The sequence below is a fragment of the Marmota flaviventris genome, chromosome 4 (genome assembly GCF_047511675.1).
Source record: "Marmota flaviventris isolate mMarFla1 chromosome 4, mMarFla1.hap1, whole genome shotgun sequence".
In the NCBI taxonomy this organism is placed as follows: domain Eukaryota; kingdom Metazoa; phylum Chordata; class Mammalia; order Rodentia; family Sciuridae; genus Marmota; species Marmota flaviventris.
The window spans coordinates 27,933,757-27,961,662 of NC_092501.1; the positions used below are offsets into that span (position 1 = coordinate 27,933,757).

Sequence of the window (27,906 nt, forward strand, 5' to 3'; positions counted from 1 at the left end):
TCAAATAGCTCAGGGGTGGCCCCCCACAGTAGGGGATATGGGCTCAGTGGTGAAGTGCTTGCCTGGCATGCACAAAGCCCTGGGTTTGATTCCCAGCACCACATGATGGGGAAACAAAAAGAAGGAAAGAAAAAAAAATGATTATGTTCTCAGCCCTAGCCTAGGATGGAAGTGTATCCCTGTATACTCCAGAGGCTAAACAGGAGTATCACAAGTTCAAGGCCAGCATGGATATTTAGAGAGACCCTGTCTCAAAATAAAAAATAAAAAAGACTGGGGTTGTAGCTCTGTGGTAGGAAGTACCTGGTACCCTAATACCATGAAGAAAAGAAAGACCAAGAGAAAGAAAAAAAGAAAAGAAAGGGAGGGAAAACAGAAAAAAGAATCTAATCTTGAATACATACTAAGTACATTCCACCATGCCAAGTTCCACAGGACAGTGGTTCCCTGACTTGGATTTCATAGAAAAGTTAAAACATTTTTTTATGAATAAGAGAGGTTTGAGGAGACTAAAATAGATTTTCCAAGTTTTATTTTATTGAATAAGGATATGAAGGAAACTGACCTCTACTATTACCAACCTTTCCTGAAAGAACACCAAAAAAGATAAGAAATACATAATCTAAAATTTAAGAAATACCACAAGATTAAGAATACACATTATGGAAAATTCACAGAAATCCTGTAGGTTACAAATGTTCCTTTGGAAAAGACTGCTCTAGGAATACTAAGATAACTAATAATGGATCATGTTCTAAAGAAAATTAAAAATTGTATACATTACTAAGGCCAGGTCCAGTAAATGAATTATAATATGTGCAAAAATATAAAGTATGGTAAAAGAGAAGTCAGCAGACAACTCACTTCCAGCAAGGAGAGCCCAAGATGGCCTCACAGAGTAAGAAATATTTGAACTCAGCCTATGAGTATGATAAGGAGAATTTGGAAATAAGGAGATGAAGAGGTGCAGAATCAAAAAAGAAATGGAGGCAGAAAAGTGTTGGGTAGAAAAGAAGACACTTGACAAGAAACTTTTCTCTTTCCTTTTAAAAGGGCACAAGAGCCAGCACAATGGCACAGGCCTGTAATCCCTAGAGACTGAGGAAGCTGAGGCAGGAGTATTGAAAGTTTGAGGCCAGCCTCAGCAACTTAGCCAGACCCTGCTCAAAAAGAAGAAGAAGAGGAAGCAGCAGCAGTAGCAACAGAAGCAGCAGCAGCAAGAAGAAAAAGGAGGAGGAGGAGGAGGAGGAGGAGGAGGAAAATAAGAAGAAGCAAGCATAATCTTTTTAAAAAACATTTTTAAGTTGGGGTTGTATCTCAGTGATAGAGTGCTTGCCTAGCGTGTATAAGACTTCCTCTTCCTCCTCTTCCTCTTCCTCCTCCAGGGATTGAACCCAGGGGCCCTTAACCACTGAGCCACATCCCCAGACCTTTTATTGAGACAGAGTTTTACTAAATTGCTCAGGGTCTTGATAAATTGCTGAGGCTAGCTTTGAACTTGTGATCTTCCAGTCTCAGACTTCCAAGTCGCTAGGATTATAGGCCTACACTACCATGCCCAGCAAGAATATTTTAAAAGTGTTTTTATTAGTACATTATATTTTTTATAATTGTGGGGTTTATTTTGACATATTCATAAATGCATATAACGTAACTTGCTTCTTTTCAATTCTCAGTATTATTTCCTCCCTCTCCTGACCCCTTACCTCTACTCTATTGATCTTTTTTTAATAATTTATTTTTTTAAATTTGTGTTTGCTTTTTAATGTATAACTAATGCTCTAATTGGTGCATTAGTTATACATGAAAGTGGAATTCATTGTGATATATTCATATGTGCACATACCGTGATTTGGTCAATTTCTTTCCACAGACTGATCTTTAAATGATTCTAGGGCTATCTCCAGAATCTCAATTCTTAGCCAAGCTGAGCAGTTGTTAGCATGGCCAAACACTAAGGACTGAAACATAAATAGATTCCTTCCTACTCTGTCTCAAGACATGCCTCTCAGATACAAAGGAAAGATTTTAGCTTCCTAAGTGCCCTAAAAATTATGTCTTCAATTCAATTGGGATGACAGTTAAATGTTATGCCATAACCTAGATTATTTCATGAGACATATTTTGGGGAAACACCAGCCTCACCCTGAAGGATTAGTCTCTGCTTAAGAAGCAGCATGCTACTGTGAATGGTACTACAAATGCAAGCTGGGCTTTGACTTCTATTATCTGCACTAGCTAGGTGGCCTCAGACAAGTTTCTTAACCTCTTTCATCCCTAGTTTCTTGGCTTTGAGGCTAACTATGCCTACTTCACAGGTTTTCTGTGAAGATGAGTAATAATGAACATAAATGCCCAGTTCATCGTGGGGGTTCAAAAGGTAGTAAGCATTATTATCCCTGGTATGAAGTTTTAGACATTTTGCAATTGCAATTGGTTAGGAAGGGGCTCCGGGATTATTGGTAAAGACCCAATGAAAGCCTAAGGTTATCTTTTATGTAGTAATGAAAAGGAAGGAAAAGATGCTTTTGCAAGATCATGACTTAGTAGCACTTCTAAACTTCCCCATCTTTTCTTCTCCTGCATGTGCGTTTTCTGCTTGCAGTGGAACCGGAAGTCAAGTATGTTGGGAACATGCATGGTGACGAGGTGCTGGGCCGGGAGCTGCTGCTGCAGCTGTCCGAGTTCTTGTGTGAAGAATTCCAGAACCAGAACCAGCGCATCATGCGGCTCATCCAGGAAACGCGCATTCACATCCTGCCCTCCATGAACCCGGATGGCTACGAAGCGGCGGCCACACAGGTAGAAGCCCAAAGGAAATACCAGGGAGAGACTAAAGCCATATTAGGACAGAAAGTATAACACAGAGCATGGATAGATGGGTTCTTTGTTTCCAAATTCAAAGAATGAAATCCATGGACGCAAGAGTGAGAGCAAAGTAACAGGATTTATTAGCATAATAGAAAGAAAGCAGAGCTCCCAAATAGGGAAGGGTCCTGAGAGGGATGCCAAGGGGTTATCTGCTGTCTAAGGGTTTTTAAAGGTATATCTGATGACCCAGTACAGATAATTTTGGGGGTGAGGGATGGACCAATCAAGCTCTTCAAGCTCCCAGTTTAGTAAGCCAATCAGAAGTGCCTAAGTTTAATCCCTTATTTACATAATTAAGAGGTCAGGTCCAACCTTGTGATTTGACATGTCTATCGGGAAGGGGAATTTCTTCAAGCAAGGTTAGATCTGGTAGTGGGCTGCGGCTATAGCCAAGGAAGAGCCATGTGGTTGAAGCTGTCAGCAGCAGAGACAGGATATGCTAACTAAGGAGGAGCTGTTGCAGTTGAAGCTGTCAGAGACAATGCCAGGATATTCTCCAGGCCCGATGTCTCCTTCTAGCATGGCATGGTCTCATTCCCCCTTTTCCCTTCTCTGAGGCTGTATCCTGTCTGCCTGTGGGAGGTCTACCTTCTTGCCCCTTCCCTCAAAACTAAATGCCAACAGACAATGTATTCCAGTAAAAGAAATAAAGGATAACCCTAGGAGTGATGGCACTCGCCTGTAATCCCAGTTTCTTGGGAGGCTGAGGCAGGAGGATCACAAATTCAAGGTTACCCTCCACAACTTAGCTAAACCCTGTTTCAAAAAAAATTTTTTTTAAAGTAAAGAGAGAGAGAGAGAATTTTTAAAATATTTATTTATTTATTTATTTTAGTTTTCGGTGGACACAACATCTTTATTTTATTTTTATGTGGTGCTGAGGATCGAACCCAGCGCCCCACGCATGCCAGGCGAGCGCGTTACCACTTGAGCCACATCCCCAGCCCAAAATTTTAAAAAATTAGAAGTCTGGGGATATAGCTCAATGAGGAAGCACTCCTGAGTTCAGTCCCCCATACCAAAATAAATAAATAATAAATAAAATAAATAATTAAAAATAAAATAATAAACAAAATAAATAATAAAAGATAAAATGGCTGAGAAAAAAAGCAACAGAAAATAAAATAGAACTATAATAAAGACTTTGGTCCTGTCTAAATGTAGCACATTAGGCAATAACTGTGGGCTCTCTGAGCTTCAGTTGCTTCTATACCTGTCCAGTTGACCTCAAGGTTTATTGTGAGAATCAATGAGGCAATGTCCATGACAACACTTTGTAAACTGAAAAATACTATGCAGAAGTGAAGTGATATTGCAAAATACACCTCTTTCCCTGAACTTTTGGCTTCTGATTGTAAATATTGTTCACCCTCCCACCTTACATGCCTATTTGAGGGGTTTTTGTGTTTTTTGTGGAAGCAGGGATTGAACCCAGAGGTACTCAACCACCCAGCCACACCCCCAGCCCTTTTAAAAAAATTGACACAGGTTCTGCTAAGTTTCTGGTTCTGGCCTTGAACTTTCAATCCTCCTGCCTTAGCTTCCTGAGTAGTTTAAATCTACATGGGAATATGGTTAAAGATTGAGTAGAGTGGGGTTGTTGGGGGCTGGGGGTGGGGGCAAAAATCATCTATGGTTGAGAACCATAGAAGTACTCTCAAAACTTCTGGGAAAGGTCTATGATTTTTCTTCTGGTTTGTTCTATGCAATTTTAGTAGGTATATCTGTAAATGTTTTATTTAAAAAAAAAAAAAAAAGATTGAGTAGAGGCAGACAGGGGAATGGAACCAGAATGTTGAGCCAGTTATGCTGCTGGCTTTGAAAATGGAAGAAGGAACCATAAACTCAGGAATGTGGATGGCCTCTAGAAGGTGGAAACATCAGAAAACAGATACCCCTAGAGCCCTCAGAAGAAATTCAACACTGCTGACACCTAGCATTTATTTCAGTTTTCTGACTTCCAGACTGTTAGGGGAAGCCCTTTGCCATGCTGTTTTTCCTTCCTTCCTTCCTTGCTTCCTTCTTTCCTTCCTTGCTTCCTTTTTTTTTTTTTTCTTTTTTTAGTGCTGGGGATGGAAACCAGGGCCTCATGAATACCAGGTAAGCCCTGTATCACCAAGCCACACACTCAGCCCCTCTTCTTGTCATCTTAACTAATAACCAGTCTGGGTAGCAAATCAACTGATCAAGGCTTAATGCTAACGATTAAGAACTACATTGATAAGAATGAGCAAGCAGTGAAAAAAACCCTGGAAGCAAAAAGAAAATCATTGTATCATAGAAGTGTGCACCACTGAAAAATCAGATAAATGTTTCCATTGGAACAGAATTGCTACAGAAAACTTAAGAGAATTTTTTTAAAGTTATGTGTTGAATGGTGATCTAAGAATAAAATATAAGCAGGATATTATGAAAATATAAAAATAAAGATCTCTTAGAGAAAATTCAAGAGGTAGTACATCTGTGACTTACTTTTCAGCTGTCCAACATCATTCATTCACCCCACTTTGGGAAACAACCAACAATTTGGGCTCTATCCTCTCAGTCCACAGGGCTGTCAGGGACACTAATCCCTTTCTCCAATGCCACACAAAACATTGAATGGAATTTCAGTTTTTAACAGGCATCTTAACATATCTCTGTTATACCACTTTTTATATTTAATTATTTGTGTATATATATCTACCTTATGTACACTATGAATTAGTAGAATAATGCCTCACTTACTCCTTTCCCTAATGTCTGTCAGACCTTTGAATGGAAACTTAAGTAAATTTGAGTTGACTAACTGGATGACTGAATAAATGAATGAATCCATGAGCAAATAAAAATAAAGTGTGAAGTATGAGAAGAGAAAGGAAGTTGATAATGCTCAAAAGAAAATAAGAAAGAACTTATATTTTTCAAAAAGCAAGAGAGTGGATTTCCATGGTAAAACCACTTTGGAAAACAGCTCATCAGCTTTTCAAAAAGTTCAGTCCCTGTTACCAAAAAAAAAGTGACCTTACATCAACGGATACCAACAGGTCTACTCCTAGGTATCTACCAAAGGAAAAGAAAATACACATTCATACATAGACTTGTACATAAATGTTCATAGCAGCATTGTCCACACCAGCCAAAAAAGCAGAAACAACCCAATGTCCATGTACTGTGTTGAGTAGTATCACTGTCCTTAATTTTGTGTTCACTTAGTACCTGTGAAAGTGATCTTGTTTGGAAATAGTCTTTGCAGATATAATTAAGTTCAGATGAGGTCATACTGGATTAGGGTGAATTCTAAATCCAAAATGATTACTGTCCTTATAATAAGAAAGAAGTGTCTAAATAGAGACACAGACACACTAGAGAGAAATCCAGGTAAAGATGGAAGCAGAAATTAGAGTGGGCCATGGTGGTACATCTCTGTAATCCCAGCAGAAGACTAAAGAAGGAGGATCAGAATTTCAAGGCCAGCTTCAGCAACTTAGCGAAGCCCTAAGCAGCTTTGTGAGACCCTGTTTGTAAATAAAATATAACAAGGACTGAGGATATGGCTTAGTGGTTAAGCACCACTTGGTTCAGTCCCTGTTACCAAAAAAAAAAGAAAGATAGAAAAGAAAAAAAATTAGAGGGATGCATTCACAAACCAAAGATTACCACCAACCTCCAGAAGGTAGAAGAGACAAAGAGAGAAACTTCAGAAAGCTGAGCCTGCTGGCACCTGGATTTCAAACTTTGAGCTTCCAAAAGTGTGAGACAACAAATGTCTGTTATTAGAAGACTCCCGTTTTGTGGTAACTTGTTACAGAAGCTCTAGGAAACTAATGCAGTCCCTCATCTGGTAAATGGATGAACAAAATGTGATATATCCATTTGATAGAGTTATTCAGCAACAACAACAACAGCAACAACAATGAGGCTCATCAACAAATGAACGAGCCTCTAAAAATATTATGTGCAGTCAGGGGAAAAAATCACAGAACATACAATGCATGATCCTACTTTTATGACATGTTAGAGAATGTGAATCTGTGGAGAAAGAGTGATGACCTTGGGCTGGTGGGAAAATGAGGACTGACTATAATAAAAAAGTTTCTCGGGCTGAGGTTGTGGCTCAGTGGTAGAGCGCTTGCCTAGCATGGTTGAGACCCTGGGTTCGATTCTCAACACCACATATAAATTAATAAATAAATAAAGGTCCATCAACAACTAAAAAAAAAATTTCTTTTTAAATGTTTCTCTTTAGAATGATAGAAATGTTCTGAAATCAGATTATGATGATGGCAGTACAACTCTATAAGCATATCAAATTCATTGACTTGTACACTAAAAACAAGTAAATTTTATGGTATGTAAATTATATCTCAAGATCTTTTTTAAAAAAAAAACAAGAGCTCCCATGATTCTGAAACACTTTCCTGTTGTTACAGCTTCTCCTGGGATCTCTATCTGCAGTACATGTTTTACAGGGAAACTTCAACCACACCATTGGGATTTTGGAGAGGTTAAAGAAGAAAGTGCTACATTATTTGATAGAGGCAGTTAATATCATAAAAGAGCTGTACAGTGTTCTTAAAATATAGGATTCAGTCTGAAACTTACATTTTTCATCTCTTCATTTTTTCTCTAGGGCCCAAACATGCCTGAGTATCTCGTTGGCAGAAATAATGCCAATAAAGTAGACCTGAACCGTAACTTCCCTGATCTCAATATCTATTTCTACTACAATGAGAAGCATGGAGGACCCAACCATCACTTGCCTCTTCCAGACAACTGGGAAAGTCAGGTAGGAGATAAAATTTGCAAACAGAAGCAAAAAAAATCAGCATCTGGAATTTCTTGCAAAAGGATTGTTAAGCAATCTTCATATTAACAAGCAAGAATTAAGCATCTCTTCAACTTCATGTAAATTTGTCTAGAGGAATAATAATTTTATCTTATGCTTCTTTGTATTTGTTCTCTCCCCAAGTAGAGCTCTCCAGGGAGCATAAATATTTGATGATAGTAGTGATGGGGGTGGAGGAGGTGAAAGCAGTATCCTGTAGTTGCAGGGTACTTAATCATTTCACAAAGTCCTGTCATAGCCAGTGTTTCAGTTGATCGTTAGTGTGGTGAATTCATTGAGCAGTGTCATCCATCTCTGTTTCTTTTGTTAATATTTATTTTTTAGTTGTAATTGGACACAATACCTTTATTTTGTTTTTTTATTTTTATGTGGTGCTAAGGATCAAACCCAGGACCTTGCACATGCTAGGCAAGTGCTCTACCACTGAGCCACAACCCCAGCCCCCCAATCTCTGTTTTATAGATATTATACTTACAGATAAAATAGTTCAGGTGAGCATGGTAGCAACTTGGGAGCCTGAGACAGGAAGATCACAAGTTTGAGGCCAGCTTGGCCTATTTAGTGAGACTCTGTCTCAAAATAAAATAATAAGGGCTGGGGAATGTAGCTCAGTGGTAGAGTACCGCAGGGTTCAATCCCCAATACTGCTACTACTAAGAATAATGATTTAAATCTGCACAGCTAATAAGTGATTGGAATCAGGATCAAAACTCAGGCCTTCTGACTCTTAACCCAGCATTCTTTCTATTGCACTAAACTATTGACAGAGAATTCTAGCATTCTCTTCTCAAGATTTCTCAGATCTCTCCTACTTATGGTGAACTGTGTATTTGTCAGCAATTAGTTCCAGAAAGAGATTTAGGAAGTCTGACCCTTGTGGGTTTTCCTCTTCCCTTTGTATGTGTGACCTTAACATTTTACCTTATTCTCCCTCATTTCCCTTCTGTCTCAATAGGAGATGCCAATCCATGCTCCTAAGCCTCACTCTCCAGGAGGCCTATAATGTGACCCTGGAAATATGAAGTTTCACTCTGCTAGTGGGCCTGCTCCTACAAATAGCTACAGTCATCTCTGGAGCATCATTGTCATCCCTGGTTTTTATATTGTAGGGTATAGTTCTAAATGTTTTATTTGTGAATATCTAAACTTAGAAACTGGGTGGAGAAAAATAAATCAGGCATAGGCCTTTATTCTGGGAATTTCCTGGATGGAATATTCTTAGATATTTTTTTCTCTTTGAATAGGAAGTAAAAGTCATGCTTATTAAGTGTCTGATAGCAACTATCCTTTGGCTCAAGTAAAACATGAAAAATAACTTTGTACTAGTCAGACTATCTAGCCAAAAGAATGTTCTTATTTGTTAAACTTGTTTCTCTTAGTAAAGTAAGGTGATTGATTCAGTAATAATTAGGGTCCCACTTAGTCCTCTATCTAAATCTTAAAAGGAAAAAAGACAATGAGAAGTCTCTCTTGCTCCTGATGGAGTAGACTTGAGAAAGAAGAGCAGTGAGGAGCTAGCCTTGTTCTGATAGGGCTTCAGACTTGAAGAAAGGACTGCTTCAAATCCTCTGAGCCTCATCAAAGACCAGAACTGGAACCCTTGGTACTATAGCCATGCTTCCCTTAATGACATTTTGGTAAATGATGGGTGGAATATATAGTAGTGGTCCCATAAGATTCTATCCCCTGTGATGTTGTAGCCATTGTCGTTTGTGTAAGTACACTCCAGATGTTTGCACAAAGACAAAATCATCTAACAGTACATTTCTCAGAATGTAGCCTCATCATTAAGCCTCACACAACTCTATATGCATTCTGATTGTGTGAACTCAACACTATTCATTCAGTCCCCCTGGGATGGAAAAATGGGTCCTTCAGAGCTTACCCCTGGTCCAGGAGGAGTAATTAACACATTAACATCTCATAATCTCTAAGCACATCTACCCTGAGAGGAGGAAAAAAATTGAGGACTATAAATTGTTTATTTATAATACTGTACTCTACTACTATACTAGGCTAGTCCAAGTGGATTCAAGGCTTTGCTTAAAATACTGTCACTCACTAGCAATATAACGCACTATAAAGGGTACAGTTACACTACTTGTCCAAGGGATAGTGTATCTAATTCATGACATTTGGATACAACTAGAGGAGCATGTTCCACATGTCAACATTACAGCACATGTGTTGGGAGAAGGAGGAGGCTGAAAACCTATTATTGTGATCCAGTGTTTTCCAGATTTATTTTCTAAAGCCCCAAATTCCTGTCTTAGAAGCCACAGGACAATGAGTAAATAAGAAGCCCTTTCCTAGGGTCCAGACAGAGGCTCAGCTGGAGCTCTGAACTTTCTAATTATGATAGCCCTCTTCAAACAGATCTCTCTCTCTCTCTCTCTCTCTCTCTCTCTCTCTCTTTCTCTCTCTTCCCCCTCTCCCTCCCTCTTTCTCTTTCTAGCTTATTTTCTCAGGGTAATTTTAGATTCACAGCCAAAAGTACAGAGTCCCCACATACATCCTGTCCCCCTATTCCCTACCCCACCATCACCCACCTGAGTATACATTGGTTAGTCACTGAACCTGCACTACTCACCACTAACACTCAAAGTCCATAGTTTACATTAGTGCTCATTCTTTTTTTAATATTTATTTTTTGGTGTAGATGGACACAACACAATGCCTTTATTTTTATGTGGTGCTGAGGATCAAACCCGGGTCCCGCCTGTGCAAGGGGAGCGCTCTACCGCTGAGCCCACAATCCCAGCCCTAGTGCTTATTCTTGGTGTTATCAATTCTATGGTTTTTGGCAAATGTATGATAATATGAATCCACCATTATGGTGTCATACAGCATTGTTCCACTGCCCCAAATATTCTCCTTGTACCTGTTTAGTATATTACAATTCACGTAAAATTTCCTTCTGAAAAAACCTTCCATACACTTAATTTTGGAAACTGTCATTCCAGAGGTCAGAATCCAGAGGAGGGAATAACTTCTCTGTGTTATTCAGACACACTCTCTCCCCAGGCCACTTCCTCACAGTGACTTCCATGGCCTTTCCTTTGCTGCTAGCCTTTCTTATCTACTTACAGGTGGAGCCCGAGACTAAGGCTGTGATCCACTGGATGCGCTCCTTCAACTTTGTTCTTTCAGCCAATCTCCATGGAGGGGCAGTGGTGGCCAATTATCCATATGATAAGTCTCCTGGGCATCGGTTCCGAAATCCCTACCGCACTACCAATTCCCCTACACCTGACGACAAGCTGTTCCGGAAGGTATGCAGAAGGGCATTGTCCTGGCCAGGGGAACATGGGGCTCAATAGACCTGTGTCAAATCAGGAACAAGTCCATAAAAAATAACAGAAAACACTGCCTGCTTGTGAGCCACTTAGTCTGGTAAATTACATTTAGGTTTGCATGATGAGCCATAAATTCATGAAAAAGTAATTTAAAAGAAAAGCTTTATACTATAATTACCATGATGTACAAAATGCAGATATAATTTGATTCAAATGTATGAAATGTCAAGATAATTGTACTGTCATGTGTAACTAATAAAAAAAATAACAAAAAAAATATGCCAAAAGACTGGTGGTAAGTTAGTGACATTAAACATGAATTTTAGGATTTCTAATTTATAATTTTATGATAATATATCTGTGTTAATGAAGACTACGCACATGAAACAGGCTTAATTAATAATTCAAGTATTAATGTATGCTAATATATACATTACAATTTATATAAATATATTTAATAATATAATAAATTTAATATTTTATAATAAAATGTATTGGCTAAATTATAAAATATGTTAACATATAATTATATATTGATATATAAATAATAATAACAATGTAATTCCTCAACTAATGAATTACAATAGCAAAAAACACCAATTATTCCTTTTCTCCAATAATCTCATTTTGTCCACTCTTATAATTAAAAAAAAAAAGGATTATAGAGAAAGACTGCATATGTTTCTTTTCTTCCAAAATAATATATCTCTCATTTGCCAATACATATTACTTTTCCTGTTTTTTTTTTGCTCCTTGATTTTGGCTAGAGAATGATACAATTGGAAGGGACCTGCACCATCTAGTGCTACCCCTCCTTTTGCACATGAAGAAACTTGACCCCAAGAGAGTGGAAAATCAGAATACAGATCTCTTAATCCTAGTCTGCTTCACACTCCACACACACACACACACACACACACACGCTTACATTCACACACACACTCACTCTCATACCCACCCTTGTACATACTCACATACACTCCATCTCTCTCCTGTTCATATTTTCTTGACTGAAGCATATATTCAGTTGCCTAATAGGACTTCATGGCACCACTCTAATTCTGAGCATGAACATTGCCATATGAGATCATTTTCTGCATACTTTTCCTGTAGCTGGCCAAGGTCTACTCCTACGCACACGGGTGGATGCACCAAGGTTGGAACTGTGGAGATTACTTCCCAGATGGCATCACCAATGGGGCTTCCTGGTATTCTCTCAGCAAGGGTAAGGAGAGTCCTGGACACTGCTCAAGCTGAAGTAGTGTAGTGCCCACTTCTGAATGACTAGTTTTTTTCAAGGAAACAATAGGGACACTATGGAATTTTGCACTCCAGTAAACATCTGAAAAATGAAGAAGTCTAAGATTGGCATTTAGTGTCATCTTTAAAACTAAGGTAGGAACACCTGTGGTCCTGTAAAACTGGTAGTTTACACAATAGACTAAAGCATAGGAAGAAAATAATGGGGCCAAGTGATGAAGTGTGTCTCTGAGAATAAACTGGTTGAAACCCAGCTTTCCCACTTACCAGTCATGTTGTTTCAGGCTACTTACTTAACCTCTCTGTGCTTTGTTTACTGATCTGTAATTAAGACTAAGAAGGCTGGGGATGTAGCTCAGTGGTAGAGTGCTTGTCTAGCATGTGTGATGCCCTCAGTTCAATCCCAAGCATGGCCTCTCCTCAAAAGAAGAAAAATACTAGCCTCATGATTTTGATGCTTTAGATAAAATAACAGACATGAAACATTTAGAAATGTCTGGCTTATGAATGTTTTTAAAAGTAGTACAGAGAATGCCTCACATGGCAACAGGTGAGCAGAGGAACTGGCCTAGAAAACACCAGTTGCCCTGAGTTCTGCTCTCCACCCTGACTGCCTGCCTCCCGTATGCAGGAATTTGCCATAGGCATTGACCATTAATTCTATAGCCTCAAACAGAAGTAAACTTCTCCATTCTCTATTGTGTGGACCTTGCCCATGTTTGAGGGTCAACATGAACCTTTGATTATGAACCTCTGGCAGATAGGCAGTCTATGGATAGGGAATAGGCCAAAAGAGGAAGCTGGGTTCTTTCAGGAATCACTTTTAGCATTTGTTTTTCCCCATCCTCTCAAGTCTGAGCTGGCTACAGCATTGGTGAGGGCTGAGTTGATGGTGGAGTGAGATAGAGAAAGGTTAAGGAGTTGCCATGTACTGAGAGGGAAACTTGTGGCTGTAAACTCACTGAACACAAGGCAAGTAGATTTTGTGAAACTCTGATTTCTTTAGTTTATATTAGAGAAGCAATAGATGTCACCCCCCATGATTAAAAATGTCAAATATGCTTTTTAAAATTAGACTTGTTCCTTGTTTCCTCGCTTCCCTTCTCCCTCCTCATCCTCTAAGAAAGTATGGCCCGTGCCTCCTCTGAGAATCCTTGTCCTAAATTAAGCTGGTACATTCCAAGATGATTAAACTAATCAAAATGGTTGTTTTGACAGTGTGGTCTCTGGTTCTGCATAGCTGGCATCACTGGGGACTTGTGAGAAATATGAATTTTGAAGCCCAAACCTAGACCCACTGAATCAGAAACTCTGGGTGTAAGGCCTAGCAGTCTGTATTTAGCCAGAAGTGCCAGCTTGCCAGGGATTCTAATGCATGGAGAGAATCATGGGTTATAGTTATTGTTGTCCAGCTTCCCCATTCTTTCTGTAATGGCTGTTTGCATTCATTAGCTTAAAGAGCAAGTGAAAGTTGATTAAATGGATACTTAGTTTTCAATTTTCATTGTGGTAAAATACACATAATATAAAACCTACTGTCTTTTCTATTTTTACGTGTATAGTTAGTTCAGTGTTATTAAATACATTCATAAAGTTGTGCAACCAGCAACATCGCTCACCTCCAGAATACTTTTTATCTTGCCTCAAGCCCCTGGAAGCCACCATTGTACTTTTTGTCTCTATGATTTTAACTACTCTGTATACCTGATGTAAGTGGAATCATGCAGTATTTGCCTTTTTGCAACTGGCTATTTGACTTAGCATAATGAGCCTAAGGTTTATCCATGTAGCAACATGTGTCAGAATATCCTTCCTTGTTAAGGCTGAATAATATTCCATTATATGTATACACCACATTCTATTTGTATATTCAGCCATTGATGGACACTTGGGTGCTTTTGAATACTGTAAATAATGTTGCTGTGGACATGGGTGTACAAATATCTATTTGAGACCCTGCTTTCATTGCTTTGGGGTATATATCCCAAAGTGGAATTGCTCAGTCCCATGGTAATTCTGTTTTTTTTTTTCTTGTTTTTTTTTACTTTTTTGAGGAACTACCATACTGTTTTCCATAGGAGTGCTACTATTTTAGATTTTTTTTACAAAATGCACATAAGTTCTAATTTCTTCACATCCTTGCCAACACTTTCCATTTTTCTTTTTTTATAGTAGCCATCCTAACAAGTGCATGGTGGGATCTCATGGTAGTTTGAGTTGCATTTTCCTGCTGATTAGTGATATTAAATATTATTTTATGTGCTTATTGACTATTTGTTTATCTTTGAAGAAATGTCTATTTAAGTCTTTGCCCACTGTTTAATCCTGTTGTTTGGTTTTTTTGTTGTTGAGTTTTAGGAATTCTATATACATTCTGGACATTGAGGTCTTATTGGATACATGACTTAGAAATATTTTCATCTATCCCATAGTTGCCATTTTACCCTATTGACATTATCTTTTGATGCATAAGTCCTCAATTTCCATGAATTCATATTTGCTTATTGTTTCTTTTGTTGCCTGTGCCTCTGATGTCAGATCCTACAAGTCATCACCAATCCAGTGTCATGAAGCTTTTTGCCTATGTTTTCTCCTAAGAGTTTTGTAGTTTGGGGATCGTACATTTATGTCTCTGATCCGTTTTGAATTAATTTTTTACATGGTGTTAGATAAGGACCCAACTTCATGTATTTGCATGTAGATATCCAGTTCTTGAGCACCCACTTGCTAAAGATTGTCCTTTCCCCTGGAATGGTCTTGGCACCCTTGTCAAAAATCATTTGATCAATAAACAAATAAACAAAAAAATCATTTGACCATATGTGCAGAATTTCTGGGCCCTCTCTTCTATCCATTGCTCTGTTGGTCTGTCTTTATGGCAGTACTACATTGTAGTACTGTCGATTTGTATTAAGTTTTAAATTCAGGCAGGGAGTCCTGTAGCTTTGTTCTTTTTCAAGGTGGTTTTAGCTGTTCGGGGTCCTTTGAGATTCCATATGAATTTTTGGATAGGCTCTTCTATTTCTGAAAAGAAAAAGGAATTGTGTAGATCACTTTGTATAGTATGGACATCTTTACATAATTTTTAACCCAAGTGAATTTGCCATAAGTACTATCCTAATAATCAGAAACATACTAAAAATAATTTATTCCATTGAATAATTGAATGACATAGATCAGAGCAGACATTTGGTGGAGGAAAAATATACAGCTATCTTCTGCTTTTTCATGAGTCAGTTTGTCTAGGAGAATTATTTTCAGATCAGCATGTTCTCAGTTAGGGTGAGGGATGTGAAAACAAAATATTCATCTTATTTTTAACCTCCCAGGTCTGAAAAACATTGTAATTTAAAAAGAAAAATCTCCCAAAAGCAATACATAACGCATGTTCTAATAATAAGGCACAGTTAATCATCAGGCTTTGGAAATGATAAGATAGATGAGAAGTGAAATTAAATCCTGAAATGGGAAAAATGGAGAGGAAGCAGATGACAAAATGAGCATTCATGAAGAGAGGAAATGGGAAAGAGAGAAAGGCATGTGAACTGGAAACTTGGAGAAAGCTTTTTTTCGTACCAGGGATTGAATCCAACGGACTTAACCACGGAGCCACATCCCCAGCCCTTTTTATTTTTTATTTTTAGAAAGGGTCTCACCAAGTTGCTTAGGGTCTCATTAAGTTGCTGAGGCTAGCCTTAAACTTGAAGTCTTCCTGCCTCAGCCTCCTGAGCTGCTGGGATTACAGGCATGCACCACTGTGCCAGCTAGGGGAAAGGTTTTATGGGAGAGAAAAGTAAACAGAGATCAAGAGGTAGAATAGAAGGTGGGGAGGGTGATGGTGTGGAGAAATTGTGATTAACAAGAGATGAGGTGGGGGGTTGGGTGGGAACCTAGTTGTACAAATCTGCAATTACCCTCTTTCCCTTAGGAATGCAAGACTTTAATTATCTCCATACCAACTGCTTTGAGATCACTCTGGAACTCAGTTGCAACAAGTTTCCCCGTCAAGAGGAATTACAGCGGGAGTGGCTAGGTAATCGGGAAGCCCTAATCCAATTCTTAGAACAGGTAAGATGTCATTTTTCACCAGAGGGAGGGAATGGAAGGAGGGAGGGAGGGAAGGAGAGAGAGAGGGATGTGGGTGTTCCCCAGTGACAGGCTCCATTTTTGAGTTAGCAAGATCTGACTTTTCCAGTCACTCAGTGCAGTAGATTTTGGTTGCCCTTCCCAGTGAGATTCATTCATTCAACATGACAGAGCACTATGATCTGCCAGAAACTTAAGAGCTTGGTATTATTAATAAACAAATACACAAACAAATATCCCTGCCAATATAGAATTGAATTCTAGAGAGGACAGACAATAAGTAAAATAAGAAAGTAAATTTTAGAACATGTTAAAGAGAGATGCTATAAAGAGAGCCTTCTAGGGAAGGTGACTTTTAAACAGAGATTTCAAAGAGTTGAGGGAGAGAATCATGTAGATATTCAGGGCCAAAAAGGGGTTTCCTAAATGAACACAAAACAATCATAAAACCAAAGACAAACCAAAAAATGTTCAACATCACTAATCATCGGGGAAATGTAAATCAATATCAAATGAGATACCCCTTATACCCATAAGAACTTTATTTTTCTTTTGCAACACTAGGGATTGAGCACAATGAAAAGTAATTTAGCCCTGTATGTACCACAGGGCTACATACCCAATCCTTTTTATTTTTTTATTTCGAGACATAATCTTGCTAAATTGGCCAGGCTGGCCTCAAGCTTGGGATCCTCCTGCTTCAGACTCCTCCTGAGTCACTGGGATTACAGGTATGCACCACTGTACCTGGCTCTGCATACCAATTGGGATGGCACCTACCAGAAAAGAAAAAAAATGGCATATCTCTAATCCCAACAACTGTGGAGGCTGGGGTAGAAGAATTGCAAGTTCAACGACAACATTGGCAACTTAGAGAGACCCTGTCTTTTTTTTTTTTTCTGTTTAGAGATACATGACAGTAGAATGTATTTTGATATATTATACATACATGGAGAGAGACCCTGTTTTGATAAAAAATAAAAAGGGCTCAGGGTGCAGGCCAGTGGTAGAGCTCTCCTGGGTTCAACCCCCAGTACCAGACACACACTAAAAAAGTGTTAGAGAGGATGTGAAGAAAATGGAATCCTTGCACACTGTTGTGGGAATGTAAAATGGTTACAGCTACTATGGAAGTTCATCACCAAATTGTAAATAGAATTACCATAGGAGCCAGTAATATTGCTTGTGGATGTATACCAAAGCACTGAAAACAGGGTCTCAAAGAGGAACTTGCACACTCTTGTTCATAGTAGCATTTTTCATAATAGCCAAAAAGTGGAAGCAACTCAAGTGTCCCTTGATAGATGAATGTACAAACAAAATCTGGAGTATATATATAATAGATATTATTTAGCCTTCCTTCAAAATGAAGGAAGTTCTGATACATACTTCATTGTGGATGAACCTTGAGGACATCGTGTTAAGTGAAAAAGCAAATGTGCCAGGTGTGGTAGTGCACACCTATAATCCTAGTAGCTCAGGAAGCTGGGGAAGGATCACAAGTTCAAGGCCAGCCTCAGCAACTTAGCAAGGCCCTAAGCAACACAGAAAGACCCTGTCTCAAAATAAAAGGAACTTGGGATGTAGGTCACTGGTGCAGCACCCCTGGGTTTAGTCCCAAGCACCTCATCCCTAAATGTACTCATCCCGGCAAATACTGTATGATTCCACATATATCAGATATGTAGAGTGGTCAAAATGTGAAGACAGAAAATAGAATTGTGGTTGCCAGAGCCAGGGAAAGAGGAGGGAATGGAGAGTTTTTATTTAATTAAGTCAGAGTTTCAGTGTTACAAGATGCAGAGAGTTCTAAGGATGAGTGCTGGCACTGGTTGCACATTCTGACTGTGTTTATTAACACTGAAATGGACACTTAAAATGGTTAAGATGATACATTTTATGTCATGTATGTTTTATAACAATTTAAAAATTTTTAGTTAAAAAAATGCAAGGATGGGCTGGGTATGGTGGTGCACATCTGTAATCTCAGCAACTTGGGGGGCTCAGGCAGGAAGATCGAGAGTTCAAAGCCAGCCACAGCAACTTAGCAGGGCCCTAAGCAACTCAGTAAGACACTGTCTCTAATTTAAAATATTAAAAATGGCATGGAATGTGGCTCAGTGGTTTAGTGCCCCTGAGTTCAATTCCTGGTATTCCCCCACCCCAAAAAAATGCAAGTTCAGGATAGCAGTGTGGCTAGCCTCCCAGTGGGTTTCAAGTGTAAAGTAGAGTGTGATAAACAATGAGAGCAGGTGGCCAACAGGGACCACAGCTTTTTAGACCATCCTAAAAACTGTAGCCTATGAGCTGAGTTAGGTTTTGAGTAGAACATGACATGATTTGACTTAGGTTTTAACAGGATCGCTGTGTTCTGTTGAGGAGATTATTGGTGTGGAGGAGCAGCAAAGAGACTGGGTTGGGGGCTGTTACCCACTTGGGGAGCTCGAGTGTGAAAGCATATAAGAAAGGGCTTTATACTATAAAAAAAACTCCACCAGTTTGAGCATAACTCTGTGCTCTCAACTTTTCCTGCAGGTTCACCAGGGCATCAAGGGAATGGTGCTTGATGAGAATCATCATAATCTCACAGGGGCTGTCATTTCTGTCCATGGGATTAATCATGATGTCACTGCAGGTAGGTGGTCCCTACTTGGGGGTGTCAGGAATACTGGTGGTAGAGGTTAAGAAGAAAGGGTACTAGAAATGGAGAAAGTAAATTAAAAGGCTGGATCAAGCAACCAAGATGTTTATATGGAAAATCTTTTGCTTGTGAAACAAGCAATCCCTGAGAGGCCAGGACCAGGGGGAAAAAATGAAAAGTAATTTCTTGTCAGAGTGGAGGAGTCACTGCCCATATAACCTTGTTATTTCCGGCCTTGAGGCTATAATAGCTTGCAAATTGGTGTGAAAATGGGGTAGAAAAGAAAAGAGAAGGACTGTAATATCTGTTTAGTTTGTCCCTGACTCAAGCATTTCCATATATGTCCACTAAGACAAAAGTTAGCAAGATTGGTTCTGGGCTTGCTGCAGGTCAAGACTGGTAATGGAGAGAGATCTTAGAGCTATCTGAGGCCTCCTTAAAGGGTATAGAATGATATCATGGAAGAATGGTGTTGCAAATGGACCTTGCTCAGATTGATTATGCACAATTTATAAGGTTTTTTTCTTGTTTGTTTTTAAAGGATAGAAGTAGTTACCAATGGTTAAGGGTTGGTAAGATTTGCCTACCTCCCAACAACCTTGAAACCAGCAAGGCTCAGCTCATTTTACCACACAAACATTTATTACCAATCATGCATTTTTATAGTTCATGTAATCTGTTTAAGTTGCATGAAATCTATATTCTTTAAGGTGATCCCAGCATAGCTTCAATCAAAGGTCCATTCAAGACAAAAGCAATATTCTAAAAGCAGAATTCTGAAGCCTCTTGATCAGGCTTCAGACAACTGGAATCTTTCATCCCAATGGCTGGACCCAGGACCATTTATGGATCCAACTTCAGGCACCCTCTCAAGAGCACAGGCTTCAGTACTTGTTAGATTTTTATCCCATATAAGCAAGGGAGAGGAATATCTCTGAAACATTCTAGCCACTGATAGTGATCATCATTCATTCCACCAATAAGTGCCCACTTCCCCACACTCATTGTGCTAATAAATAACATTTCACTGGTAAAAAAGATCTATTGCTAAAATTCATTATGCTACTTAGCAAACCATATAAAGATAAACATACTTGAATCCCTCTTCCTACCTGCATCTGGAATGGGATCTTTCTGATAAAACATTTGTTATCCACTTCTAAGTATGAACCTCCAATTAAGAAAATGATAGCCCCCAGAGTATAACTCAAACTTTATCTAATATATGCATAATAATACCCTGCCTTTGCTAAAGTATTTTAAAGTAAATTAAGACATTTACTAGGTAGCAGAAAAAAATAGTTACTCATTATTACCTGTACCATTCTTTATTGCATTTATTATTTCAATTAATCATTGCTGCATACTTTAAAAATTTTATAGGCACCATCATGATTGGCCATAATACTGCATTCCTGCCACAGAAAAACAGGCTTATTTTGAAGGTGATGGAAGAAATTTTAAAATATGATTTTCAAAATCAGAACATTGGCAATCATTTAGTAAGCCTTCCTACTTAATATAAAATTACATGCTCACAGCATCTCTTACCACTGGTTGTCCAAGCCATCAGTGTGAGGGCTATTAGTGCAGATTGTACACAGCTCTACCATGTAGCTTTTCTAGGACGCCCCATTAAACATCTACCCTAGTGTTCCCAAATTCATAAAGCAGTCATTTTTTTTTGATAGCTCTGTTTATTATAATAATTTCTGCTTCTGTTTAGCAACTTAAATCTATAGTTCTCATTCTTGTTTCTTTAGGTAGAGATTATTTCTTCACAGTGACTTTTTGACTTTTCAAATATTAAAAACAGGTCTCAAATAGTTTCCTTAATCAGGCAACATAATAAACATTTTAACCTTTGCTTTCTTCTAGTGACCCTTTACTAGACACAAGTTTGTATTAAAATCCAAGGTCTAGAATGGAAGACAATACTTTCAGTGTGAAGCACAATGGGACATTTTCTTAGGGGCTCCAACTATTGAGGAGGATCCTTATAATCAATTTAGTGTTTCATCAGTTTCATTCTGCCGATAAGAAAAAACAAGCTGTAGTCAGCTAAAACCTCCAGATCACTCTTCATAACAAAGTACCATTTGGGGCATGCTTTTAATCAGCAGACTGAGTCACATCCTTGTCACTATTAGGTGAACGAGGTGATTACTTCCGGCTACTGCTCCCAGGTACCTACACTGTCACTGCCACAGCACCTGGGTTTGACCCACAGACAGAGAATGTGATCGTGCATCCTGGGAGACCAACGCTGGTGAGTTCCGCTGAGCTTTACAGAACACTACAAATATCATTTATTCCATGTCTTAAACAACTGGTTGCTTTGCTCTAATCTTGTCTGAGCTTCCCTCTTTCACCTTTAAAAAAAGTTCATTGCTCTTCTATCCTAATTTTTCTTGTCCTTCTTCTTTTGTCTCCTTCCCCACTTCCTTTTGGCTTTTTCTTATTCTTCTGTTTAACACAGCATCATGATTAAAAGAACTGTATGTTTTAAATCCATCTTATTTGCCCACAGACCTTGAATAAATTGCCTCTCTCATCCTCATTTTCTTCCTAAGACTAATGGTACCACCTTCACAGGAGGTTCAAAAGAGAAAGAGCACAACTAGCATTTAATATAGTGGTTGACATGACTCAACATGTAAATCCTGGAGCTCCTGCACAGATTCCCTGGCTTCCCCTGATTGCATTCCTTGGTCCATAAGCAAGGAATACCACAGGGTGGCGCTCTGCCAGCCCTTGGGTGCCCTGTTGGCTCACACAGTCTTGATTTCTGCTTGCCTCTGCCAAGAGCCCGCTGCTCTCTAATTAGCTGACTGTAATATTCAATCTCCACTGCTTTCCTTTATGGATAGGATGAGAGGCAAAGAACCTTTTTGATTTACAGTCTGGAACTTTTTTACTTTAGGTCATATTAGATAAGGTTCTCAGAGCTTAAAGGGAAGCAGAGGTCATGGACATTAATCCTCAGATGTTTTCAAATGAGGAAAAAAGAGTCAATTCTATTTAATGAGCATCTACAACTCTTGTTTCCTATAGTTGGCATTTCCCAGGGCCTCCTCACTTGTCCTTTTCCTTCTCTACACAACTTTAGAGCTTATTAGACCCTCCCTCTCTCTTTCCTTAATACAATGTAGTCAAGTATCTCATCATTTTAAATATAGTAATGTTCCCCAAAGGCTCAGATATTGAAGGTTTGGTCCTCAATGCAACAATGTTCAGAGATGGGTCTTTTGAGAATTAAATGGATAATGAAGGCTCTGACCTCATCAATGTATTGATCCATAGATGGACTCATAGCTGTGACATTGTTGGGAGGTGGCAGAAGCTTCAGGAAAGGGGACATGGTCTGGAAGGGTATAGCTTGTCCTTCCTTCCCCTTCCTTCCTTGCTTTGGAGAGGTGAGTAGCTTTCTCTGCCACATTCTTCCACCATGATCTTCTGCCTCACTATAGGCCTAAAGTAAAATAGCCAGCCCACCACTGACTGAAATCTGAAACCATGAACTAAAATAAATCTTTCCTCCTTTAAGTTGCTTTTCTCAGGTATTTTGTCACAGAAATGAAAAGTTTAGCACAGAGAGTTTTTGAGAATTATCTCAATAACCTTCACAATAACTCTATGAGGTAGATATGAGTGTCCCCATTTGTGGCTGCGGAAATTGAAACTTGTTTAAAGACAAGAAACTTATATAATATCACCCTGTGAGGAAATGATGGAAGCCAGGATTTGAACCTATGGCAGGCTCTCCAAGCTGCCTCCTCATCCATTGTGTCAGGACCTTATAATCTGTGTTCATAACCCCTTATTTTACCAGCAGCCAAGCAGGGAGCAGATTTGGCTGCCTGCATACATAAGAAATAAGCAAATGATGTAAAAAAAGGAAAAATGAATTTTATGCAGTTTGATCAAAGTGGGGACAAGCAGCTAGATTTTTCTCTGCTGGCCCTAAAGAAATGGTTACAGTTTATAGCAATGAAAGCCAGGTGATAGGCATATGTAGGTTTAGCTAGGCTGTGCTAGTCAGAGAACATGTCGGCTTCAGCTTTCCTAATGCCTGGCCCAGTCCAAGGGTAGTTTTTATTCTCAGCATGAAGAAGCTTTCTGTTTCAGGATGACAATAAGGAATTACTCTGTAAATCCTTTGAGAATTCCTCTGAAATTTTTAGATAATCCTCCCCCTAGTCCCTCTACTCCCATCTCCTGCAATACTTCTACTCACAGATGCAGGAAGAAAAGAGTAACTCTTCCATTTCAACCTGTTAGCTGATTCCAATTTCCCAGCCAATGTGTCCTCTTTCCCTTTATCCTTATTCTACACTAAAATCAAATGACCAGCAGACAGCTGTATACATAGGTCTTGTGCTAAGCAAGTTTATTCAATGCTGAATGCAAACAACCAAAAGACCTCTCAAGTAACATACTCTGTTTCAAAGTATTTCACCTCCTTTTTTCACATATTCTTTAAATAAATTAGCATAATTGGTTCTTTATATGTCAAATATAACTTAGGGGGAAAAATCTGTCTTTTAAGTACAATTCTCATATACAGTAACATCTAAGAATCTGATCTATGGATCACAGTAGAATCCATTTCCCTTTCCATCCTAAAGCAGACAGCCATCTGGCTGAAGAAGGAAAAAAAAAAGATTGTTTACAGAAGGGTTTCCATGTTACAATCAAGAAGTTTTAAAATACCTCCCAGGGTCCTATGCGGCCTTGCTTTTCCCCACAGCCTTCCAGATGTGGCTCCTTCTGTTTTCCTCTGTCCTTTCCTCCTTTTGTTGTCTCTCTCCTCTCTTCTTTCCCCTTTCCTAGATTTCTGTATTACTAAAGAGGAAATAGTAAATGACACAGTGCAATTGGCTCTGACTCCCCTACCCCCCACTCCTTTGGTGAACTAGCAGAAGAACTGGCTTGGATTCCTGTGCACAGGGCAGGAAATAACCCCATGGAGAGGCCTCTCCATCAGTGGCCTGTTTTTCACTCCCAGCTGGCTCAGACTGTTCCAAGGGCGGGCAGCCAGGCTTGCCCCAGGGGAGCTGTCAGGACACTGTGCCTCTCCCTCTTTTTTCCCTGCCTGCAAGGGCTGTCCAGCTCCTCCACGCCCAGTGTATCCCACACTCAAAGGCATCTTTCCATCTTCAGGCTGTGGCCAGAAGGGAAGTGTCATTTAGCTTTCAAAGGATGCATCTGTGCCCAGGGAAGTTAAGGGTCCAAAAATGCATAGGCAGTCTCCATCATCTCTATCTACTGCCAAACAATAGAGCAGGAAATTTAGTTCCAAAGGTCTGAAACACACATTGGCATGCCTGAGCAGGGCACCTGTGACTCATATAGTCAGTGTAAAGGAGACAGATATTATTAGGGCACCATCAATCCTAGCTCTTGTCCTAAGCAACAATATTGGTGAAATCATGATTTGGGATGTAGATATAACTTTTCTCATTCATATAAAATAAATGTATATTTACCTATGTGTCGCCAGTGATTGTGTACCAATTTGGGGAGACTATTATCCAAGTCTATAGGATACCACTGGTGCTGCTCTTGGCCATCGCTGTAATAATTCTCCCCAAGTCTCCTGCCCTTGGAACCTGGAACTGTGGTAAGGAAGAATCCAAACTGGGCTCCTACCTTCTGCTTTTCCCCTTCCAGGTCAACTTCTACCTCAAGAGAAGCATCGCTCCAGTAAACCCTCTGAGGAAGGCTCCAGGTGGAGGGCAGGGAGGCAGGATGCAGGCGCAGCTTCGGATAACCAAAAAGAAAGATGGGGCCAGGAAGCAGCCACATAGAGGCCCTGGCTGAAGCCCACCGGGCCCTGGCCACGTTTAGGAAGTCTTTATTTCTGCTCTCAAATCCCATGAGGCATGCTCTCTATTGTTTTTTATCTGAGACATATTTAAATATAAACATATTGAGAACAGTTCAAAATGGTCTTCATGTGTTTCAGGAGTAAGCCTTCTCTAGGCCAATGTCAAACAGCGTGGAGTGGAAAACTGGTGCAGTTGTACACATACAGCCTGAGGGGTTCAGGTTTCTGTTCTGGGAGTTTGGTTTAGGCCTGTCCCCTGTGCATCCAAGACTACTTCTGCTTGGTTGGCCACCCAAGAGGGGGTTGTTATAAAGTGAAGCCACCCCATATGCCTGGCCCCTTCTGCACATGGCCAATTCCCTCTCCAGTTCTCCACATCATGACTCAGCCAAGGAGCCCTGGCCAGGACACCACAGCTGTGCTGTTTGGATTCTTCAGCCATCAGAATCATGAGCCAAATAAACCTCCTTACTTTATGAGTTATCCAGCCTTAATATTTTGTTCTAGCAGGACAAAAATGGACTAAGATTTGAAATCAGAATTAATGAGGGCAAGGGAGGGCAGAATTTAGGACAAGAAAGAAGAGTCTCCAACTTTGGGTCCAGCATTTTCCTGACTTGTACCCCTTTAATTTTATATCTAGAGTTTGATTTTACTTTATTTTTTGTATTTATTTATGTTGGGTACTAAGTATTGGACCCAGGGGCACTTTACCATTGAGCTACATCCCTAGGCCTTTGAAATTTTTATTTTGAGGTAGGGTTGCACTAAGTAGTTGAGGGTCTCACTAAGATGCTGAGGCTGACCTTGAACTTTCAATCCTCCTGCTTCAGCCTCCCAAGTCTCTGGATTACAGGCATATGTCACCAAGCCTAGCTACAGCTTTATTATTATTATTATTATTATTATTATTATTATTATTATTATTATTCCCAGGGGACTTAACCACTGAGCCACATCTCCAGCCCATTTTATGTTTTATTTTGACACAGCGTCTTGCTAAGTTGCTTAGGGCTTCACTAAATTGCTGAGTCTGGCTTTGAACTCATGATCCTTTGGCCTTAGCCTCCTGAGTGGTTGGGATTACAGATGTGCGCCACTGCAACCGGTAAGGAGGATTTTGATATAGGATGATCAGGGAAGGCCTCTCTGAAGAGGTAATACTTGGCTGATAGGGAAAGGGCAAGAAAGAAGACTCATAAAGAATACGATAAAAGTTTCAGGCAGGCTGGGCACAATGGCATATGCCTATAATCCCAGTGGCTCAGGAGGCTGAGGCAGGAGGATCACAAGTTCAAAGCCAGCCTCAGCAACAATGAGGTGCCAAGCAACTCAGAGTTCTATCAAACTAGCAACAAGCTATTGATCCTTGGGGCTTGACTCTCAATGAAACACAAAATAGGGTAGTGATGTGGCTCAGTGATTGCCTTGAATTCAATCCCTGGTACAATCCCCCCCCCCCCCCCGCAAAAAAAAAAAAAAAAAAAAAAGCACCAAGTAGAAGTAGCAAATCCAAGAACCCTGTAGCAAGGAAGAGTGTGTGTGTGTGTGTGTGTGTGTGTGTGTGTGTGTATGTGTATGCTTAGTTTCCTGACTTATGATCTCAACATGCTAAAAGTCTCACTCAACATAGGTCCAACAGCGTAGCATCCAAACCACACTAAGTCTAGTCATAAGTGAACTAGTAAGACTCACTTTTTCCATGGCAACAGAAGACACCCTAACTTGGACCAATCATCTCAAAACCCAGGATCTAGAAAGTGGGACAGCATGGCTCCAAACAAATCTGCTATCAGAACTGGATAAGTCAAAGCTGTTGTGTCCAGAGAGACATCTTCACCACAATTTGTCTAGCACACATATTCCTGACACACACCCTGCTCCCGCCCCCTCATGCCCACCTCCTTCCTGGACTATGGCTTTATTTCTACTTCAACACTAACTTCATTCTGGCTGTTAAACCACGAGTAAACATTCCCCGGGGCAGATGCCTAAGCAAACATCAGTACCTTCCCTTCTCCTAAAACTTAAATTTCATTCACCATTTAAAAAGACTCCGTCTACCAGTTCACCTTCTCTCCCACTCCTCCCCAGGATCTCTCCCCTCAGGGGTCTTCCTTTCTCCTACCTTTATTTTCTTCAGATGTCACAGACACCCTGCACCCTTTCACCCTTGCCCCTCTGACTGGGGGCACCTGAGGGAGCTTACAGCTATGGCCCTGTAGTTAGGCAGCAGTCCAGGAAAAGTTTCAGGGGCGTTGCTTGTCTCTGATGACTCCTATTGCACAGTCCTGGGGAGGTGGCAAATGAAATCATTCCTTGGATCGATATTCACCCCACAGGCAGAGGGACAAAAGGCCTCTTTGACTTCCTTTTAGGTTGTGCCCAGTGAGGTCTTTGGAAAGGAGCCTCCATGCTGAGCATCAGATCAAAGGAGTTAATGAGTTTCCTTAAATCTGTTCTGGAATCAGATGAAGTATGAGTAAGCCAAAGAAATGACCACAATTTTATTCTTTTTAAAAAAAATACCCAAATGTTTACACACATGTAGTTTATAGAAGACTTTTATTTTACAAACCAATATAATTTTTTTTTAAATGGAGGGATAAAGGATCCACTGTCTTTTGGGAGCTAGTTTTCAAATTTTTATTAAGGACAATTAGAAAAAATACAGTTTCTACCTAATATCACCATTGATTCATAAATAACTTGAATGCCAAAAATTAGGAAAATTACATCTTAATATTAAAAAATCTCATAAATCAAATTTTTTCCATTTTTACTAAGAACAGTATATGTTTCATTTTAGATTAGCATTTGTGAGTCAGGAATTGGAAAATGGAACTTTGAATGTCTCCCGTAACTAAAAATTTATAAGTAGGGACTTCAGACACAGCTTCCTTTATGTGGTCTAGCATATGTATTCGTTTCTGGATTTCATTATTTTTAACAGTAACTTCTTTATCACACAATCTCTGCTTATGAGGGGACAAGATGACCAACAATGTCTTTAAGCTTATATTCTACCAAACTAGCAACAAGCTATTGATCCTTAGGGCTTGACTCTCAATAATGTGAATTGAGTTATGTGCCT

The 27,906-nt window shown here is 39.6% G+C and overlaps 1 protein-coding gene across 1 annotated transcript; it reads left to right on the top strand.

Moving 5' to 3' along the window:
• Positions 1–2,599: 2,599 nt before the first annotated feature.
• Cpn1 (carboxypeptidase N subunit 1) lies at positions 2,600–25,295 on the top strand. The gene is made up of 8 exons (XM_027930157.3): positions 2,600–2,802; positions 7,484–7,639; positions 10,789–10,971; positions 12,109–12,220; positions 16,184–16,323; positions 18,877–18,976; positions 21,133–21,251; positions 24,656–25,295. The coding sequence occupies exons 1-8, from the start codon at positions 2,635–2,637 to the stop codon at positions 24,803–24,805; spliced, it is 1,128 nt and encodes a 375-aa protein (XP_027785958.2). The 5' UTR covers positions 2,600–2,634; the 3' UTR covers positions 24,806–25,295.
• The last annotated feature ends 2,611 nt before the right edge of the window (positions 25,296–27,906 follow it).

Excerpts from the sequence above, each read along its gene's own strand:
- Cpn1 (XM_027930157.3), top strand. The coding sequence starts at position 2,635 with ATGCATGGTGACGAGGTGCTGGGCCGGGAGCTGCTGCTGCAGCTGTCC. Across the intron at positions 7,640-10,788 it reads CAGACAACTGGGAAAGTCAG|GTGGAGCCCGAGACTAAGGC; the intron begins GTAGGAGATAAA and ends ATCTACTTACAG. Across the intron at positions 12,221-16,183 it reads CTGGTATTCTCTCAGCAAGG|GAATGCAAGACTTTAATTAT; the intron begins GTAAGGAGAGTC and ends TCTTTCCCTTAG.